The sequence below is a fragment of the Cyprinodon variegatus genome, unplaced genomic scaffold, assembly GCF_000732505.1.
Source record: "Cyprinodon variegatus isolate N-32 unplaced genomic scaffold, C_variegatus-1.0 Scaffold333, whole genome shotgun sequence".
NCBI lineage: Eukaryota > Metazoa > Chordata > Actinopteri > Cyprinodontiformes > Cyprinodontidae > Cyprinodon > Cyprinodon variegatus.
The window spans coordinates 814,478-834,667 of record NW_015150786.1 but is presented as its reverse complement, the minus strand read 5'-3'; the positions used below and the strand labels follow the sequence as shown (position 1 = coordinate 834,667).

Genomic DNA, 20,190 nt, shown 5'->3' with positions numbered 1-20,190 from the left:
ACTTTGAGACATGGGCCGTGAGTACCAACAGTTGGTTTAAGGATGAAAGCACCACAGCTCTGGCTGCTGGACCAGCAACCTCGACTGACCTTAACCACAATTACATTTTAAGAGTATTTTTAAAAATGTAAATAATAAACACCAGACCCAACGGATGCAATTTACATTAGGGCAGAAATAAAAGCTCAAAAAACACCTCAGCAGAGCTACAGTCTCCTCCAGGCAAGGCTGCAGTAATTTATGCAAAGGAGGTGGAACTAGACATTAAGAGCATTTAGAGAACATAACATAGATTTATATTCAAGTATGCTAACATTTGTTTTGAATTTTTTCTTACTGCTAGTTTCATTAAGCAGTAGAATCTAACATGTTTTAATGTTACTCTAATCTTAAAATGAATTTTAAATTTATCTGTAACATATAATCAGAGTTTAACTAGGCTTTATCTTTTGAACAGAATTACTAAAATACGGTAATTTTTTACAGCATTGACTAGACAGTATTTATACCCACATTTAATCTGAAAATTACATTTTTATTTTGTAATTTGTGTTGATTTGTCATGATTTGTCCCTGTAGTTGGGATTGTCATTATCCTGTCTCCATCATGTTGCTTTCATTTAGCTTTTAGACTTAGACAAACTTTATTGTAATTTTGTATACACAGTGTATACAAAAGAAACACATTTATACACTTTTATAAGTTTGCAGGATAAGTGGGATATAGTCTTTTGGGCTATATAATCAAAATAAAGAATTATGATCTAAATTTCCCACTTTATACTATTTGTCCCCATTCCAAAGTAATAAAAACAACAACTCAATCTAAAATCAAGCAATGACACAGTTTAATAAAAAGGATCTGTATTGTTTGTATTGTCAAACTGCACTACTGCATAACATACACAATACAAGTCATTTACTGACTGTACAACATGCCATGTTTTTCATTTAATAATAATAATAACAATAATAATAATAAAAATGGTGACTATATATATGTACACACCTCTGTTACAGGTTATATTCATCAATGGTGTCGAAAACAAACGGCACTGACAGAAAAAAAAGACATTTATGGTCATTTTAAGCAACGCTTTAAAAACTGATAAAAAGAAACACAGTTTTAACACAACATCAGAATAAAATTCTCCCCCACTAATAATTGAAGCAATAAATTAAACCACAAAGATGATGTAGGGGAAGCAGAGATAGTGTCTCAGATGCCACTGCTGGAATGATCATGCCTTTTGACTGTATGTGTCAAAAATGAGGAATCTTCATGATGGTTCCTCCTTATATCCGTCCATCTGCTGGTTCCTGAACCTCAGTACCTCCCTGTGGTTTGCATGTAAACTCTGGCCTCTGCAATCCAAAAGAAATAAAGATTGTAGTGTGCACACACACCTCGATTTTGAGCCTTCACTTGCAACAGGAATGTTTTTATCAGTCTTTAATTTTAGTCATTCCCAGCATTATTTAGCCGTTTTTGTCAAATTTATGATTCTTTTCGAAACCTTGCTCGTCCTGTCTGTTTTTATGTAAGCTGCCAACAGATGTGAAAACTTCCTCCTAAGAAGAGACAAATCAAAGATTTAATTAAGGTTAATAATTTGACTTTCTTTCTATTTAGAAATAAAAGATTTTTTTTTTAATAAACAAACAAAAAATCTACAAATCTTTCTTTTATTATTGAAATTATTATAGACTTCAATGGCTGAAGAAAAAAAAAAAACATCCCAGTCATTAGATAGTAACAGGGGAGCTTATGTAAAATAACACAAACCATTTATTTATTGATTTTATAAGGTGAAGTAGCCATCATGTCACAGGAAGTTTCTTTCTGATTGGCTAATCACTCTAATGATGACTCAAACTCCAGAGGAGCAGCTTTCCTGAAGCTCAACGTTACTCTGGTAGTAATTAATTAAAGCAACTCTGTTTAACTTTTAGCCACTTTCAGCTTAATTCACCTCTCTAGATTAAATACTACATCAGAAAACCTCAAATATGTCTGATCAGTTAAGTTTCAGGTGGCTTTTGTTTCTTAACCACAATTTTTAGCTTTTTTAGCTCTTGTTTTTATGTGGAGCTAAGACTGCTGTCGTTCTGTCAGATCAGCATAACCGTAGTCAATACGCATGCGCAAGATATCAGATTTGCATTAGGGTTGTCAAAAGTATCGATACTCAAAAAAGTATCGATACAAAAATGTTGTATCCAGATACCATACTTATTTTCAACAGTATCGATACAGTGCTACCACCAGTGGCACCTAAACAAACATTCATCTAGAGTGCAGAATAGAGGAAAATGCACTTTCTGAACACAGTGTGATTGAATAATTCTTTGCACTTTTCAGTTTCAGACTTTTTTGTAACAGGTGCAGCTCCTGAGAATTATATTTGTTTGTTAACTGCTTTGGCTAGTGTCATTGTTATGTGTGCAAAGCATAGCCAAGGAAGTTAATTTTGTTAGTTTTTTTTTTATCAAGCTTGCTTAATATTGTGCATAGCATACAACCTCAAACTATTGTTCTTATTGTTTATTGTATTTTTATTTATTTGTATTTTATGGATTAATGAAAATATTTGTGTTAAATTTTGGTTTTTATCCTTGTGGTATCGAAAATAGTATCGAGTATCGACTATTTTTCCTGAGTCTCGGTATCGAGTTTTAAATTTTAGTATCGTGACAACCCTAATTTGCATACGTGTATGCTAGTCCCGATTATCCCTTTAGTTATATCCCCATTTATTCCTTTAGTTTTTTACAAAAAAAACACTTAACTACCTCAACAGGTGAGTATCCCTTTAGTGATATACAAAAAACAATTTAAGGTCAGATCACCATACGCTTCAAAAAACTCCAGAAAGGTAAGTCATTAAATAGTTTTTTTTTTTAACATGACTAAAGGGATACACGCATGTTGAGGTAGTTTAAAGTGTGCTTTTTGTAGAAAATAAAATGAATAAACCGGTATTGATGGGAATGCTGGTCTAAGGTGGTGTGTTGATCTGACAGAACACCGTAAAGAAGGACTCTGGGTCACATGACTCATTGGGTAATGGATCCGAACCTCTCAGGATATAAAGTCTAGGTACTGAGAAGAGCAACCTGCATGGAGCATCACCACACAACATCTGCCAACATACATGAAAACAACTTATTAAAAGAAACAGTTTCCAACAAATTAAGCTAAAACTCAAAAATCACAGTGTTGCTTGAAGGTTATATGTTAGTATGCTGTGCTAGGCCATAATATCAGTTTCTAAAGAGGCTGGTTAGCTTCAGGTATATTGTAAAGATCTAGCTCTCACAGTTTTGCTGCTCAACTTGAATCTTTCTTGGTAAAGGTCCTGGAGGCCAGAAGAGTTTGGAAGCAAACAGAAGGTTTCCACACATGGATTTGGTTCTGGTAATAGTAATAGGAACACATTTATTTATTGTTTTACCATTGACCTTTCCTCTATTAGCAAACTTTTTTCATACTGTGTGTTTTTATGTATGTACTTTTTGTTTTTTTGAATGTACTTTCATTTTTAATCACATTTCGTTTTCAATCAGTGCTGAATGAGTCTTTGTTGATTACGGTAATACTAAAAATCAATTAGCTCTTTTAGGGATGTCCCAATAAAGCTATGATTTCACAGCTTTGTGAATGGCCGATATCGATGTGGAATTTTAGGAAAGGCTTGATTATTAATAAAACAGAGAACAATAATCAACAATATGAATGAGCAGCAGATAAAAGGTAGTGTTTTTATCAGCTTGCTTATATTGGAGATTTTTGACGCAGAACGATTTATGCTGCTATTGGTTTTTTGGCTGATATCAGACCAATTTTAGATATAACAATCAGATCAATGTTAATCTTTTTAGTAATTCTAGATAAAGTTAGGTCCTTAAACATACACAGAAATCTCGCAATCCTTTTTTAAATGTGCAATAGAGGGATTGCTTTAAGGAAAAATAAAGAATTCACCCTTTAGGGTTGAATAAGGCAATGAAATCATTCAAAGCAGCTTTATATAGATACAAGCCAAATCCAATTATTTAACGTGTAATAAATGCTGGTAACAGAATCCTTTAGAGAAGAAATAATCAGTTCATACAAATACTAAAGCTCCTACACAGCCATGACCACTGATCCCTAACAAAGAAGTATTATTGAGTTCAAAGCATTTTTTTTCTGCTCCATGTTTCCCATTTTTTGGTGATAAAACTTCTTGGCACAAAAGAAGCAGATTCTGCCCCGCTGTCTGACAGACAATTCCCCTTTAAATGATTTATTACTGGGTGTTAATTATGCAAATGATGTCCAAACAAACTCGTCATGAGAACAATTAAGACAGCCATTAATTAGTGGCCAGTTCTCTTCTTGCTTCACTGACATTCAATTAAAAATAGGTTTTGAACAACCCCACTGTCTGGTTTGGTGGTCCTTAGCATGGCGTAGAGCTGAGGTGGGCTGAACCTACTCTCTCTTCTGATGAGGCTGAATTCAAGATTACTGTCAGTTTAAGATCTTATATCTGTTTTTTTATGTCTATCTCTGTCAAGACAATAATGGTGGCAAAATGAATATATTAAAACTTCTGTTTCCATTAAACTGCCAGCCCCTGTAAACTGCTTCATGCTTCATTTAATTTTGCTCAATTTCAGGCGCAGCCTCACTGTGAAATCTTTCAAAACCTTTCCAGTAGATTGGTCTGTTAAGCATCAAAAGCAACCGGTAGGTGAAAAAATAAAATCTGTTGTTCTAGCTCAGTCAACGGGAGCTAAATAAATCCCAACCAGCAGGAATACATCTATTCTTAAAGAGAGATGGATTTTTTTAATAACATACATTGTAACTTTCAAGCTTCAATTTAATGAGCAAACATTCTGCATTTTTTTCCCTGTGATTTTAGAACAAAAAAAAAAGTTTTCCTTAAGCCTGTCATCTGGTGACAGATGACTTGAGCTTTTCTACAAATAAATGAAACACTAGAATACTTTTCCTGATCAAAGTCTGTTTTCACAGCTGCGCCCTCGCAGCAGCAGTGTTTGTTATCTGGACAGCTGTACCTTGTGTCGCCTTGCTGTCCAGCCCGCTGTCATCATGGCTGCTCCCGTCGGCGTCCTGGGTCACAGATTCTGCATGAGCAGGCGCTGCCAGTGATTGATGGCCTGTTGTTTGGTCATTAATTAATAAGGATGCTTAATTAGAGGCTAATGAACACTCAAGGCTAAGTTACATTGAAAGCGTCATGACATTTAATATTGTCATAGGAAAAAAACTGTGAAATAGCTCTGTAACTTTAAAGCTGAGCTTTATATAAAAAAAAATAAGAATACATTATTTGCATAATAAAAGACTTTAGCATTCTGTACCTATGTGTGTGTTGGCTGTATGCAGCAGGGTGTGCTCTGCCTGATCACGGAGCTTGACCTCCTCTTCTAAGGCCTCCTGCAATTTCCTCTTACTCCGTTTTTCTTTCTTTAGACGTTTCTGAATCAGAACTAAAGGCAGATGAAAAAACATGTCAGAAAAATACTAATTTGCACATGAGCACAGAGCAGCAGATTTTGTTCATAGATAAAATGCAGTGTAGAAATGTCCACACCCGTTCTACAGTCGAAATTGGGAATAACACAAAGTAGTGCAAAAGCTGAAGAAAAATGATAAATGATTCCTAAAATATGTCATAAATAAAACTTTGAATAGCATGATGTATATGTATTTTCTGCCCCTGGATTTAACACTTTGCTGAAACAGGGTGAAAAGCTGTGGGAGAATAGCTCAATCAGATTCGATGGAGAATGTCTGTGAACATCGATTCTCCAATGTTGCAAAGGTTTATCAACTTTATTTGGCCTAGACTATAACTAGATATTGATTTAATATGATCTGACCCTTCCATTACACCTTTGGTCGTGTATGATGGGTAAAACTCCACCTCAGCTGCTTTTACAGTCTTTAATTGGTCACATTTAGGATTGCTGTTTTTATTTTCCCTTAGTCCATTTTACTATCAACTCTGATGAACTTTCCTGTTCCTCCTAAAAACAGGAATTTCCCTAAGCATGATGCTGCCATCACCATGTTTTACCTTCAGGGTGGTGTGTAGGCAGAGCTTTTATTACAGTTTAGCCAAGCCTGACTGAAGCAACCTCTTTTATGTCTGTCCTGCAATTCCCTCAAGCGCTTTAGGCAATTATCTCAATATTTCTATTGACAACAGCTTTTTTCTTGCCCCTTCCATAAGACCTGAGTGTGGACTGAACAACTGAACTGCTAAGAACACATACTAAAACCGCTTTATAGATTTCAATTTTCTTTTTTTATGAATTCAAGCATTAGTATTGTTATAGACTTCACAGTTTTGTTCAACTTTGTGCTGGTCTATAACATAGAATACACAGATATCTGAGGCTGTAATGTGGGAAGATAAGAAAGGACATTAATACTTTGCCAATTTAGAGAAGCCAATTAACTTAACAGTCATGTTTCTGGACTGTGGGAAGAAGCCAGTGTACCCGGAGAGAACCCAGGCATGCACAGGGAGAACATGCAGAAAGCCCCAGGGCCAGGAATTAAACCCTGAACCTTCTTGTTACAAGGCAGTAGTGCTAACAACTGCACCACTGAGCAGCCTCTCCCATATTATGATATTTAACAGAAATACTGTGCATGGCAAGAGTGTTTGATATCCAAATTTGACCGTTTTATCGTCACATCCTCCTCCACCTTCCATGACCTCAATGAACAAAGTGGTCTTGATTGGAGTTTGCTAAGACTGTGCTACAGGTTACAGTTTCTGTGAACTTGCCAAACTTGATTTAGTCTGTAGTACTCTGCCAGCATCAGTCTAATTCACCTCTGCAGCTGCTTTCAGGGGTAATATACTGGCGGTGTCCTCACTTCCTTATCTGATTTTCCACCTAATGGACACCCTGTCAGTCACCAAGTGGATTAAACAAACCCTTAGCTGCACAGCAGAATCGCCTTCATTTCAGAGGATGGATGTCGGTGAGGAGAAAAGTAACACTTCATTCGACAAGTTTCAGCTAAGATATCAAAGTAAACAATTAATCAACATGTGCGTCTATCAATCTGGTACCTCTGTTCTTCTGTTCCATGCTAAGCTGTCTTTCCAAGGTCTCCCTGAGCTCCCTTTCTCGAACAAGCTCCATTTTCAGCTCGGTCCTCTCCAGCTGGTCCTGCTTTTCCTGCGCCCGGGCGTTCTCTATGGCAACCCTCAGCAGACCCTGCTTGGAGACAACACAGGCAAATACCTACAGGTTAATGCACCGAGCCAAACTGAATTCATCATGTTTAGAAACCTTGTTATATGGAAAGTGCTTTACTTTGAAAAAGTTTAGTCAACTTCCAATTTCCAGACACTTGAAAAGTAGAAAAGGGCTGTGTGAATAACTTTTTAACACCATGAAAGTCAACTCTGATCCTTGTTAAAGGGAACTGTCATCACATCAGGGTCAAGGAACCAAACAAAGAAAGGATTTTCATTGTAGCTGCTCAATAACAAAGACCTGTAAAATCTGAGAAGCGGGTCAACACACGCCCAAACCCAATTACAGCGTATCCTAAATGTCTGCCTCGTCTGCTATTTACGATTTCAGGAAATCCCAGAGAGACTGCCTCATCTCCCTCCCTATTCATCTCAGCAGTGTGCTAATAACAAAGCCCCGGCAGAGGCTCACCTGGATGTTCGTGAGCAGGGTCTCTATGGAGGACAAACCTTCCGGGAAGATGAACGGAGCGTGGTTGAGACCTGCTGGGAGCTTCTGGCCTGCGTGGTAAGAAACCCTTTCGCAGCTCTCTCTGCCTGAGGGAGGTTTCTGGTAGACGTGTCTATCACCGCTCTCCCTGGTCGTTTGAGCAGCCGAGGAGCTGTTATCTGGAGTACAGAGAGACAGACGGTTTAATGCCTACTTGGTGAGACTGATTCACTTCTGACTAATGCAGTGAGCTCTACTTCACCTCCCTCATACTCTTCTGGATGTAATACATACTTAACATTTAATGTATAAATGATCTTAAAATCCCATGATAATAAATAAGGCAACCTTTTTAATTAATTATTGGAAGATGGTGGATTTTAATGTTAATCTGTCAACATGTTTTGAATCACAATCCATTTTTAGCAAGTTTGATTTAACATGACTACGTATTTCTTGGAAAAAGGCCCACAGCATCACAGATCCTCCGCTATACTTAACAGTTTGCATGACTTGCATTCTTTACATTAAATAAGACTCATTTGCTTACTATTTAGCAAACTACATAAGCATTTAGAGACAGCTCAGCCCTACTTTAAATGTAAAGCACTTAAAATAACAGCAAGTGCTACCCTGGTGTTTAACACAAAAGTGGGAAAAAAGCTACTTATACAAAAACTATGAAATCGGTGTAAAAATACCAGTTAGAATTCACAGCGTTAAAAAATAAAATGATCTTGTAATAATTGAAAAATAATATTACACATGCTCAACCACTACGCAGAAGAGCTGAGTAGATCTGAAACGTTAAAAAGGTCAGTTTTTGGAGAGAATGGCTGCTAAAGTCTGAAAAAACATCAGTTGTTTTTTTTTTTACTTTATATTATAATGTAAGAAAAGAGTAAATCAAGCAAATTGTAGGCTAAATTTAAATATAGTTAAATAAAGAATAAATGAAAGAAAACATACTAATGTTATAGAATATTAGAACCTCATTGTACTACCATAACTCACGGAAATGCTCTCATCCACTGTCAAACAATCCCCCTGTTCTATGCATAAATATTCATATTTGAAGTAGTTTAAAAATTGGGCCATTAGATTTAGGCATTATTGCTTCATTTTTGCAGATGGATCAATAAGACAAACATGCAATGACATGCAAACTTCGCACAAATAGTCAAGTAAAGAGAAATACTACCTCAAGTCTTTTTATAATTGAATTCTCATGAAACATATCAAGCTCCTGTAATTAGTGCATGCAACCTCAGCCACACATGCACAGAAGTTCTGTTTTAAGGTTTTAAAGACACGTCTGCCCTTTATTAGATGGCATCCTGCCTACTGATAATGCATCACAGCTTGACACGTCCCATAAAAGCAGCTAAGAACCTGCATTATGGATGACCATCTGTCTGTAAACCTGAGAACTGTGTGATCCCAATTGGTGATAGAGCGTGTGGGTATGAAGATTAGCTATTTTCTGCTTCATCTTCATCTTTTTTTTGTTCCCTTTGAATCAGCCAGTTGCTCACTTTACCGTCATCCGAGCCACTGAGGACGGAGACGTCCCGGGAGTCTGGCAGTTATTGGAGCAGGGACGAGTGCGGACGTGCCATGTGATATCTGGCACTTTTCTCTGTCTGTGACAAATGACGGCGTTTTCGCCACTTAGCTGACCACAGCATCTTGGGCTCCAAATCCGCCCACCTTTTCCCTCTCTGCCGTGGTCTCATGTCTTGGCAACTGTTACAGTCAAGGTGTTTTCAAATATGAGAGGCAATGCACTCCCCCATCCTTTGCTCCTCCACTTTCTCTCTACTTCTTGCTAAAAGCATTGCTCTGTAGAGGAAGGTAATTAGCAGGTGCTGGCGAGCTCAGCGGAGGGCATCCAACTACACTCCCGTGGCTCACATTCAGACACGCACACATTTGTAGCCGCTGAAGTGCACAGTCAGCAGCGTGGGCTCCCTCGGCTCCTTGGATGTGACTGATCCTTTATTGAGTTACTGTTTTACGCCTACTTTACCACACTCCCTCACACTCACACACATCTGCCAGCTTGTTTGATCATTTACCTATCTCCCTAACCAAGGTCATTGTCTGTTTTTCTCTTTTCTCCCAAGTTCGTCTCTCTTTTCCCCCCCTCTCCCTTTCCTCTTCACCTGTCCCCAGGGCTAATGAACTTCACAACATGAAGACTGCCAGTCAGCGGAAGAGAATAGAAAGGCGGGGGGCACAGAGAGACTAAAATTCTGCTGATGTTTGGTTAATGGGAGTGAGGTGTCAGGGATGGCCTCTGATCTTTGCTGGATGGATGCGTTGTTCAAAGACCACTGAAACAGCACACACAGCCAAAACTGTCTCTCTCACACCCAGATTATTATACATCGGATTGACAGAATGACAGCGCCGAGGAGCTTTTTTTTGAAACTCTGTTCAATCCACGCCAAACCCATCCTGTGATGTTCTAGGTCAAACACAAAAGCTCGCAATCTGCCAAATGTACACGGCTATCATTTGCATACCCTGGAAAATCAATTGAAAATCAATCGCATAAATGCAGCGTGCGATGCCCTGCACGACGTCCGCATTGTAGGCGCCATCACTGCTTTTGTCAATAGGTTTGCCGCTATCTGACAGCATCTAAAATCTTACCTATGGACCCTTTGTGATTTTCTTTTTTTAGATTCGATTAGCGAATAATGGGATTCGGCATTAGAAGATATATGCACAGGCAACCGTAAAAAAATATATATATATGCACATGCAAACAAGTCTCTGTCTGCCTGGCCTGTTCTTTCGCTGTAAATTTCTGCTGACTGTTTGTCCTTGAGCAGTCCTCATTAAGCTAATGCAAACCTCCCTGACAGAGAGAACCAAACAACTGACGTTGCAGCGCAGGCCCCTAACGACAGAGAGGCGGTCGTTATGCAGATGAGGTCCAGCTGAGAGAGCGGGAGGCCGCCTGGCTCGTTAGGCCGCGGCCCCGGCAAATGGCTCGCTAATGTTACGCCGCTTCCTGGTCTAATGGAGTCCTGTTTTGTAGAATTATTTGTCTTCACTCACCATGGGGGGCTGATGGCGGGGGGGCCTGGGGGGGTGGGGCTTTGACAGAGACTAAGAGGAGAGGAAGTGGTGAGACAGAGCGAGGCCATGAATTCTTATCCACCTCTTACTGTTATTACTTTCCTGGTAAATTACAAAATCCTTCTCCTGAAAACAAATAACAGTAAAAAAGCCTGTAGGTTTGCCACAGCTGTTTGAATTCAATAAGTATAATAGATTCGCTTGAAAAACTCCCTGCTAAATATTGACAGTATTTGGAAAAAGACAATAGATTTTTCCTACAACTAATCATTACTCATTACTATTGCTAAACCATTGACTCCAAGAAGAAATTCTTAGAAATCAGAAAACAGCTGACCTATGAAGCAAGGCATAAATGTTCAATGTGTTTCACCACAGGTTCTGCTTGCATGAATATATGTGAGTAGTACCCCTGTCAGTGTGGATTCTCTTGTTCTCCTTGTTGTACTCCACTGACGTCCCGTCTGGCTCTCTAGTGCCCTGAATTAAAGCAGGGGAGTTCCCCAGCATGCTGTGACCCGACGGCAGGCCGTCATGAAGCTGATCTGAGGAGAAAAGAGAAAAAGAAAAAAAAATGTCTACATTTCTAACAAAAATGTAGTCGTATACACATATAAAGAAATGTACGGAAGAGGATGAGGGCCACTGAAAAAAAAACAGATTTTTTAATTCTTTTGCAGTATAATATGACAAAAAATCTAAGAATTCTGAACTTAAATCTGAGAATTCTGACTTTTTTCTCAGAATTCTGACTTTAATCTCAGAATTCTGACTGAATTCTGACAGCCATAGCCATGTCTGTTTTAGAGACTAGCTCTCTTGTTTTTCACCTTCTGCTCCTCCATTAATCAAATAGCATCACTGGGGACCCCTTTGGCACGTAAAAAGTCACAGAATTCCGTCATTTTCCACCAATCTCAAATAACTCACATATTTGTCAGTGAAGCTGAGTGCTCCCACATCTCTTCCTTCACGGTGCCCATCTACATTAAGATCCAAAATTCTGAGATTTAAGTCAAAATTCTGAGAGAAAAGTCAGAATTCTGAGATTAAAGTCAGAATTCTGAGAAAAAAGTAAAAATTCTGAGATTAAGGACAGAATTCTGAGATTAAAGTCAGAGTTCTGAGAAAAAAAGTAAGAATTCAGACTTTTTTTCCATATTAAACTGAAATAAAATTTTAAAAATCAGTCAACTTTTTTTATTTTTTCAATGTCTCTAATCCTCTTCCATAGAAATAGGAAGTACCCCATGCCAGTAATTAATGCATGATCATACAAATGCTACTATTGGCTAGCAGTGCAGTGATCCAAAACCTTTGGCATAAGGATTTGCAGATGTTGCTCTTTTTACAACAGTAATATTTCAATGGCTCATGCAAAAACTGTCCCCAAAAAAGAGACAGAAACCTCTTAACTGCTACATAAGAATACATATAAATAATGGAGCCATGATAATATAGTACTTCCTACCTGTCTCAATGGCTAATAAATAATTTCCTGTTTGATGACATGACCTATTTACTTACTATTGTGATTAAGTAAGCTACATCACATTATAGTGAATAATAAGCTCTGGTACTTTAAAAGCTGCAACACTCCCAGCTTAAAAACAGACAAAAAAATAGAAAAAAATAAAAATAGAAGTAAAAATGCGGCTATGTTTAAAATGACCAATCACAAAAAGCCGATATAGAAAAAGTCCTTTTTTATTATGAATGCATTCACTTTCCCCATTCGGAGTGAAATTTTACCTGTCAGGAGTGAGAGCGTGAGAAGCAAGGAAAAAAGCTCGAGTTTGACTCCAGAAGTGTGAGAGCTGGCAAACCTTAAGCCTAAACTATCTTCCAGTTTCTAGGTCACACAGATGAAAACGTACGTGTTGTTTCTGAGGTTTGCTCATTATGCAGTGGTGAACTTGACACACTGCTGCTTTGATTAGATGACATCTGAGCTTCCTCCAGTGAAGGAGATGGGGAAGGGGTGTCCTGCACTCGCTCCTAGCAAGCAGCAAAAAAAAGCAAATAGTCACAAAATAAAAACAGTCAACATGTGAATTTAAAACATCAATCCAATAAGATAATTGCAGTTTTAATTAGCAAGTTAGCCAAACTATATAAATATATCTTTATAAACACAGTTCTGAAAAAATAAATAAATCTGCAATATAATTTTTATTGAAAGTAAAAAAATCAAGCTTTTCTGATAAAAAAAAAGACAAATAAAGACTAAACAAAACTGTCATGTAGCATTTGCAAATTTCTAGCAATCAGCGCCATAGTCTAGTTTTTTTTTTTTAGGTGGGAATACAGGGTCCTTTTCCTCCTACTCTTGAGTCGCAGCCATTACTTATAACGTTTATCTTTTGTATTTATTTTTTTATTGATTTGAGCCTTTTTCATTTAAGTGTGTTTAAGTTTTTGCGAGACACTGTAATGTAAAGATGTGTTTTTGTGTGTTCATATTTGCTGGAAAACTAAGTTTTTAAATCTAAGGGTTTTTACCGTTATGCAATTATGCAATGTCATGAATAAATGAAATTGCAAATATTAATATTTGACAAAATATTATTGAAACATAGCTTTTTTTCAACCCAGAAATTTCTTTTTTTATTCAATATAGCATTTTTCACATAGGCACCATGTCAATGTCTGATAAAAAGCCCCTAAACCTCTGAGGTCAGTGTTACGGCCCTGCCTGCAGCAGCTGCTGCTATAGTTTGTGGAGGGTAAATTGTCATCAGCCGTCCTTTAAATGATCAGATGGGAATCAGATCTTAGTCTAAACCCTCGGCTTTGTAGTTACAAAAAACTTCAGGAATTATTCAAAAGTTCCTTTCAATCTTGAATTTTGTAGCATTTATTCTGCTATATTACAGGAAACAAAAGTTGGTCTAAAATCATTAATAAAAATATTTTAGCCTCAGGAAAACTAGGGGGCAAGCAGCTTAGGCTGAAGTCAGCCTCGAAGCTAAATCTGTTCTTTTTCCTATTTTTCAGGTTTTAGGAGTTTGTATCATTTCATAAATAAATTCTTTAACAATGACTGTTTTCGATCTTTTTTTTACGTTTTGGCTTTTTTCCAATAAAAAAGCAATAGCTATCAACTGTTTCCTGCTACATTCTTCAACACACAACAGTCAAACCGCTTGTATTTGCTGACTTAAGGAATTAGCTTTAGGAAAGACCCTGGAGCATCTGCCAAATGATCCATAGTTTAAATTTAGTTTCTTTTATTTTATGGTATAACAGGGCCCAAAAAACTATTCCACAAATCACTAAAGAAACTTACTTTTATACGGAGGGAAGGCTTTAAAACTTACTGCCCTGTTTACAGGAAAAGATAGCACTAAACCGTCTTCAGGACCCGGTCATAAAAAAGATTGTCTGCGTTGTTAAAACTGAATGTGGAGGCAGGTTCCTGCAACTGATGAAGTAAAACTCTAAGGACTCAGCCCTAACTCTCTATCTTTGATTTAAAACAGAAAGCAAGCTTTAAGAAAGCTGTAGTTGATTGAATTTACCTCTAAATGCGCAGCATTTTTATGTAATGTTTCATAGAGTTATACTGTTAATGGTTGGTGGTCTGATGTGATAGGTTGATGGCCGTCAGGGCTCACCTTAATGACAGAGGTGGGAGCCCTGGCAGGTGGGTTAGCATGGAGTTGTGCCACGTTAGCCATGCTGGCCAGCGTGCTCAGTCGGTTCATCTGGCCCATTGCCATGGAAACAGATGCGGGGGCCAGGCTGCCAGGAATCAGAGGATGTGACATCATCATGAAGGGCAACTGGTCCAAAACTAAAGAAGGAAAAGGAAGAAAACCAAATAAAAAAAAACTCAGTTTCTCATCTTGTCAACAGTCATTCTTAAAAGCCATCAAGCAATGAGAAGCAATGATCTGATTGAACTTGAAATCATTAATAGATCATGACACCAAAGGTTATTGTAGGACACGTCTTTCTTATGGTGACAGACAAGGAGTGTAAAACATTTCTGGATCTTGAACTAAAGAGTTTTTCATCTTAAGTGGAGCAAAGAAAAAGTCACAGTTCCTGGCTAAAGTATTCATACCCTAATAACCTTTTCACAGTTTATTACATCACAACATCATATGTATTTATTGGGATTTTACGTCAGACATACACAGAACCGCAAGATCATAAACTGAAATTATTGTTTTCAATTTCTTTTTTATCATAAATACCCACTCAGAAAGTAAAATTGTTTTACCATAAACATAATTAAAAACAGATATAACAAAAATCTAAAAACCGTAGCGAGTATTTGTATTCAATCCCCAAGAGTTAGTACTTTGGAAAAACAACATTTTACCACATTCATAGCCACAGGTGATATTAGGATGTATTGCTTCACGCTTCGCATCTTGATACTGACATTTCTTCTACATTCCTTCTTTAGAAACTTGCTTCTGTTTGCTCACATGTAGTCCGATTAAATCCCAAATTCCAATTTGGATTTAGGTTTGAGTTCTGAGTCATGCAGACACATAAATAAGCTTTAATCTAAAGCCTAAAATTGGTTCACTATCATGGTCCTTAAGTACCCAATGCCCTGCATGTTTAAAGGTATAGTGGAGAATTTACGTGAATTTTTTAAGTTTTGAAGACCCGCCCTCTGCACTTAAAAAAAAATGCACATGCACAACCCTGTGCAGTTTGTAGAGTGCAAGATTGTAATTAGGCATTTTACCTGATTATTGGTCTTTTTGCTTTTATGTTATTGGATAAACTTGCGCCTTAAATACATCCATTTTATCCTTAAAATTATAACAGCTGCAACTACTGTATTACAAAAAAATACTGTTGGTTTGTTCCTCAATACAAGCACTTTTCAAGTCTTCAGCAGCTATCTAACAGCCAATAGAGTAAAACATAACTGGGTGTCTGTTAAACCCATTTACCCTCTATAGGTCTAATATCTTTTTTTTTTTCTGCTTTTGTTTTTCGCAGGGCAGCAAAAACTATAATGCAACAGTTCTTCTAACAGTTTTTAAGCATCAGTAAAGCAAAGGTAATTTAGAGCCCTAACTATAGATATAAACCTCTCAAAATTTGATATCAATTAGATATCAATATTGACTTCTATAATGAAACTTTGCAAAAAGTGATGTTAATAGAAAGTGTTTGTATTTGTAGTGGAGCATATATTATTATTTTATTATTACACAGTAATTAAAATAGAACTCATTTTTTCTATTAAAGTTTGAAAACATTTTGCAGACTGATGCCTCTTGTCCTTTCTATATAGGTGGAATTGTGAAAAAAATGTCATCAATCGAAACTAGGCTCTTGTTATCTCTCCCAATCTGCTGTTCACACTCCTCTCTCTGGGACAAGTCTCCACTATCTGAAAACAAAATCCTTCCTCTCAACAGCACCCCAGTGGGTTGTTTCGGCCCTTCTATTCATGAAACAAACAATCCTTTTTTTTTTCCTTTTCTTTTTTTTTTTTCTGGGGTGGGAATGGGGGGGTGACATAAATATTTATCATTTAATAAAAGGAAAAAACAAAAACAAAAGAAACACAGGGAGGAAGTGGAACAAAAGAAGCTGATGGCAGTCTTGGTGCTGGGCCAGCAATGCATGCTGGGTAATTATGAACACAAAGAGAAAAATCTTGGACTCTATTCCACACAATTGTCACAAATAATAGAACTAGAGGAGGAAAATAAAAAAAAGTTACAGAAAGACAGACAATAAAGCACATGAAGAGGAAAAAAACTGAAGCATAAGGTGTCGACTTTTTAAGTTGAGCTCGCCAGACATATGTGAGGTGCTTTGTGCATTTTGGCAGATTATAGTCTTTTCACTTTGCCCAGTCCATAAACTAATCCAAACAAAAGATCTGTATGAATGGAGCTGAATAACCAGATGCTCTGAAAATCAACTTGCAGCCAAATATTAAGCCTGGGTTTGGAGCCCAGTGCCCCTCCGTCCCAACCCACCTCACACTATAATTTCATTATCGCTCTCACTCTGTCCCTCTGTTTTCACCCCTCCACTTTCTCTTCCCATGTTTCATTAGAAAACATCAAAAGTCAAACTGCTCCTCTTATGTTTACCCAAACAAACCATTACAGTAAACAAACAGTTACTGTAAATTTCCCAGAAGATCTTGTTAAACGCAGAAATGGCTTCTCTCTGCTCTTCTGCAGCCCATAAGGTGTCCCACTCAGCAGTTGTGCGAGCCGTGCGTGTGTGTAATCTGAGATGGCCCTTTGTAGTGGTTGGAGCGCTGGTAGGGGCCCATCCTTCCCATAAGGCTGTGGGTGGCGGTATGGAAAAAAAACACACACAGTACGTCTATGTGCATGCGTGTTTGTGTGTGTTTCCACTTGACTCTATCATTAACGGTGATTAAGCTTTACAGGTTTATAATGGCGGGTGGTAACCAAGCCACCTAACTGCACACAGATGCTGGCAGTCGTAACTGAGTGTATACAGTGGTAAACAAAGCTTAATGCCAGCGGTGTTTACCGACAGGAGCGCCAAGGAAATGGCTTCAAAAAAAAAAGAAACAGAGACCTTGCTGGTCTTTGTGTATTTTTAAACATGGTGGACAATTTCTCTTATTTTCTGTGTGCTTCACCTAAAGCCTTGCAGTGTGCTCCAGATATAGGTGCCTGGTCCCAGGGTTCATAGCGTATTCCACACAGACCTCCATAAGCCGTGTCATCTGTCTAAACACACTGATGTCGCTTTAACCTGTCAATACCAGTGTGGGGACCATTGCACCTGAGCGGTTTATGTGAGCGTGTGTGCATGCGTGTGCAGGTCACCCTATCGATTGTCCAGCGTTTGTCGTTTGCATTCAGGATAGTGAATTAGAGAGAAGACTATTGATTGGGCTCCGGCCTCTCATCTTTTTCATCTCGCAATCATTCAGGCTCGCTTACTTCTGTCCGCTGATGCTCCACTTTTGCTGCTGTGGAACCTCAAACCAAAGTGAGCTCTGATAGTTGAGGTACATGTTTTATTAACAAGCAAAAAAGTTCATCATCAGCAAAAGGGAAGAAAACCTTTAATTTTCTGAGCCTTATGGAAACAACTATGTTTATATCCACTACTGACTTTTTAAGAAAGCTCCAGTTTGTTTAATAAAAACCTATATCTCATCCACATTGTGGGTTCTGGTGTTTCTAATCTTCCTCTTAACAATAGCCCATACGTTCTTGGTGAGGCGTAGGTGAGGTCAGTTTGCTGAAGCTCATTAAGGCAGGGACTGGTTCCTCTTCCAATGTGGGCAGGTAACAAGTCCTGACAAAATACTTGTTTTTACTGATTTTGAAATGAGTCAGCAAGCAAACAAAATATAATGGTAAATTGCTGAGATCAAGTTGTGACATGAAAAATCAAAGAATAAGCCTATAAATCACAGAAATACATGTAAAATCCATTCCCCTTATTGAGAAGCTTATTAGGGTATTTGTCTTTTAGAAAATGAAGGAGCAAAAGGTTACTTACGATATGTAAAGTTTTCTTTTTTCATACTAATCCAGATCATGAAAATTCTGGAAGTGGATTCCATATTTTTCAAGCACATCTAGGGACTCTGATTGCTGTTATGTACAAAACTATTTTAATTGAACATCTTTTAGTATTAATATCTTAATATGTAAGAGAAAACAATCTTCAAATTACCAAAAAAGACACGTTTTTTATTTCGAATTAATTATCGATAGGCCTATCCCTCAATTATCTAAGTTTATATTCTCTAAATATAAACTTTTATCAACATTTGCTGCCTAAAAATCTGTCTGTAGACTGGGTTATATGTCTTTTTCACAAAAAAAATGAATCACATTTAATCCAGCAAGAAAAGTAAGAAATATGCAGGCAGAACCTTAAACAGTTTCAATTATCTTTATTTTAATCTGTACAACTCACAGCTCAGCTGTTTTAATTTTGCATAAAGTTTTTCAAAGGAAACAAACAGGCAGCGCGGATGATGTCACATCCTGGCGTTAATCAGCTCAGTTCTATAGCAACACAGCTGCTCAATTTCTATTGATGGTGGTGCGGATGTGTATCGACAACAATTGAAAAACGTGTCATACACCTGTAATTACACATTGTGTGTGTGTGCGTGTTAAAATATAACTCACCCAGACCCGGGTTGTGGTCACCGTTCTCTCCATTTGCTCCTCCATGTTGCTGACTGCTGTGGTAACCTGCCATCGCCTCCAGTTTGATCTTTTTGGCCAGCGCAGAAAGATCTAAGAGAGGAACAGATATATAGAGAGGGAAGGAGAGAGGGGGCAAAAAAAAAAGAAAGTAAAAGAATCAATAAGAGCCAGATCAATGGCCCCCGGTGGAGGATTAGAGCTGTTGGTAGGCTGGAGGTTGTCAGGGGAAGACAGAGGCCAGCCATTCATTCTGCCTGCACCGCTGCACTGGCCATTCAGCCTGCCAGGGAATCAGCAGAGATAGGAACAGGCCGAGACATTCATCTCACCCACACAACGCTATCACATCCCACAGCAGAGCGCACAGGACCACGACGGACAGCGGAGGGAGCTCCACCTTTAAACCACAGAGGGCCTCTTTGTCAAAACAAAAGAATCAGAAGCAGGAGACAGGAGGTGAAGATGCTTCTTAATAGAGGTGTTGCACTTTTGAATAATTTGTAATGGAGAGTGACAAAATGTGGCTGCAGGGTTGGGGAGTGTTTTAATTTGTGGTCTGACCCTGCAGCTGCCCTTAGTATAGAAAATTAAATAGCTGCTGCGCTAATGCAGACCAACATGGTGAATTATTAAAGTTAGGGTGAAGCACAGGACTGTGCAAACACAGAAGAGGAAACACAAACAAGCTGTAGGTCTTAATTTCCTCATCATGGATACATCATTTAGTTTAGTTTTTTCCTTAGATAATAGACGTCTGCAGCGGACAGTTTGTTCTTCTCCTCTCATCTCCTTTCTCCTCACTTCCCTGCCCCCTCGTCCCATCCCTTCTCCTTACTTTACCTTTTCAAATGTCAGCATCACAGCGGGACGTAAGCCACCGTGTTGCTGTGTATGCGCGCTCGGGAGCACATGAAGGCGAGAAACAGCGACTAAGGAGGATGACATCAAAGATCTTTCCTGCCTTTTACGCTCAAATGTCCTCGCTCACTCCATCTCCTTCTCCCTCTCATGTGGCCAGTTCTAATCAGTGGCGCTGACATTGCCGCCGTGCCCTCTCCTTTGGTGGGAGAAAAAGACTCTTTTTCCTACTGAGAAAGATGCTCTTGAGCGCTCACGCAAACGCACACCAAACATAAAACCCACACACACACTGGAGCACCTTTGAACAGTGAGAGGAAGCGGAGGCTAATAGAAAATGGCTTCTTTTGAGGCGGGGAATGAAAAGATCAGG

The 20,190-nt window shown here is 38.3% G+C and overlaps 1 protein-coding gene across 3 annotated transcripts in view; it reads right to left on the bottom strand.

The window, feature by feature from the left end:
* Nucleotides 1-846: 846 nt before the first annotated feature.
* LOC107091362 (dachshund homolog 1-like) overlaps nt 847-20,190 on the bottom strand; it is a 32,213-nt gene continuing 12,869 nt past the window's right edge. Inside the window, exons 3-11 of one of the 3 annotated variants that reach the window (XM_015385223.1) lie at nt 18,939-19,049; nt 14,433-14,611; nt 12,693-12,813; nt 11,226-11,360; nt 7,708-7,904; nt 7,107-7,254; nt 5,377-5,505; nt 5,071-5,172; nt 847-1,365 (exon numbers count right to left, since the gene is read on the bottom strand). In XM_015385223.1, the coding sequence (XP_015240709.1) occupies nt 1,328-1,365; nt 5,071-5,172; nt 5,377-5,505; nt 7,107-7,254; nt 7,708-7,904; nt 11,226-11,360; nt 12,693-12,813; nt 14,433-14,611; nt 18,939-19,049 (1,160 nt within the window). In that variant the 3' untranslated portion in view covers nt 847-1,327. Of the gene's footprint in view, nt 1,366-1,522; nt 1,573-5,070; nt 5,173-5,376; nt 5,506-7,106; nt 7,258-7,707; nt 7,905-11,225; nt 11,361-12,692; nt 12,814-14,432; nt 14,612-18,938; nt 19,050-20,190 lie in introns of those variants that run through there. The other 2 variants (XM_015385222.1, XM_015385224.1) reach the window with 2 other exon arrangements.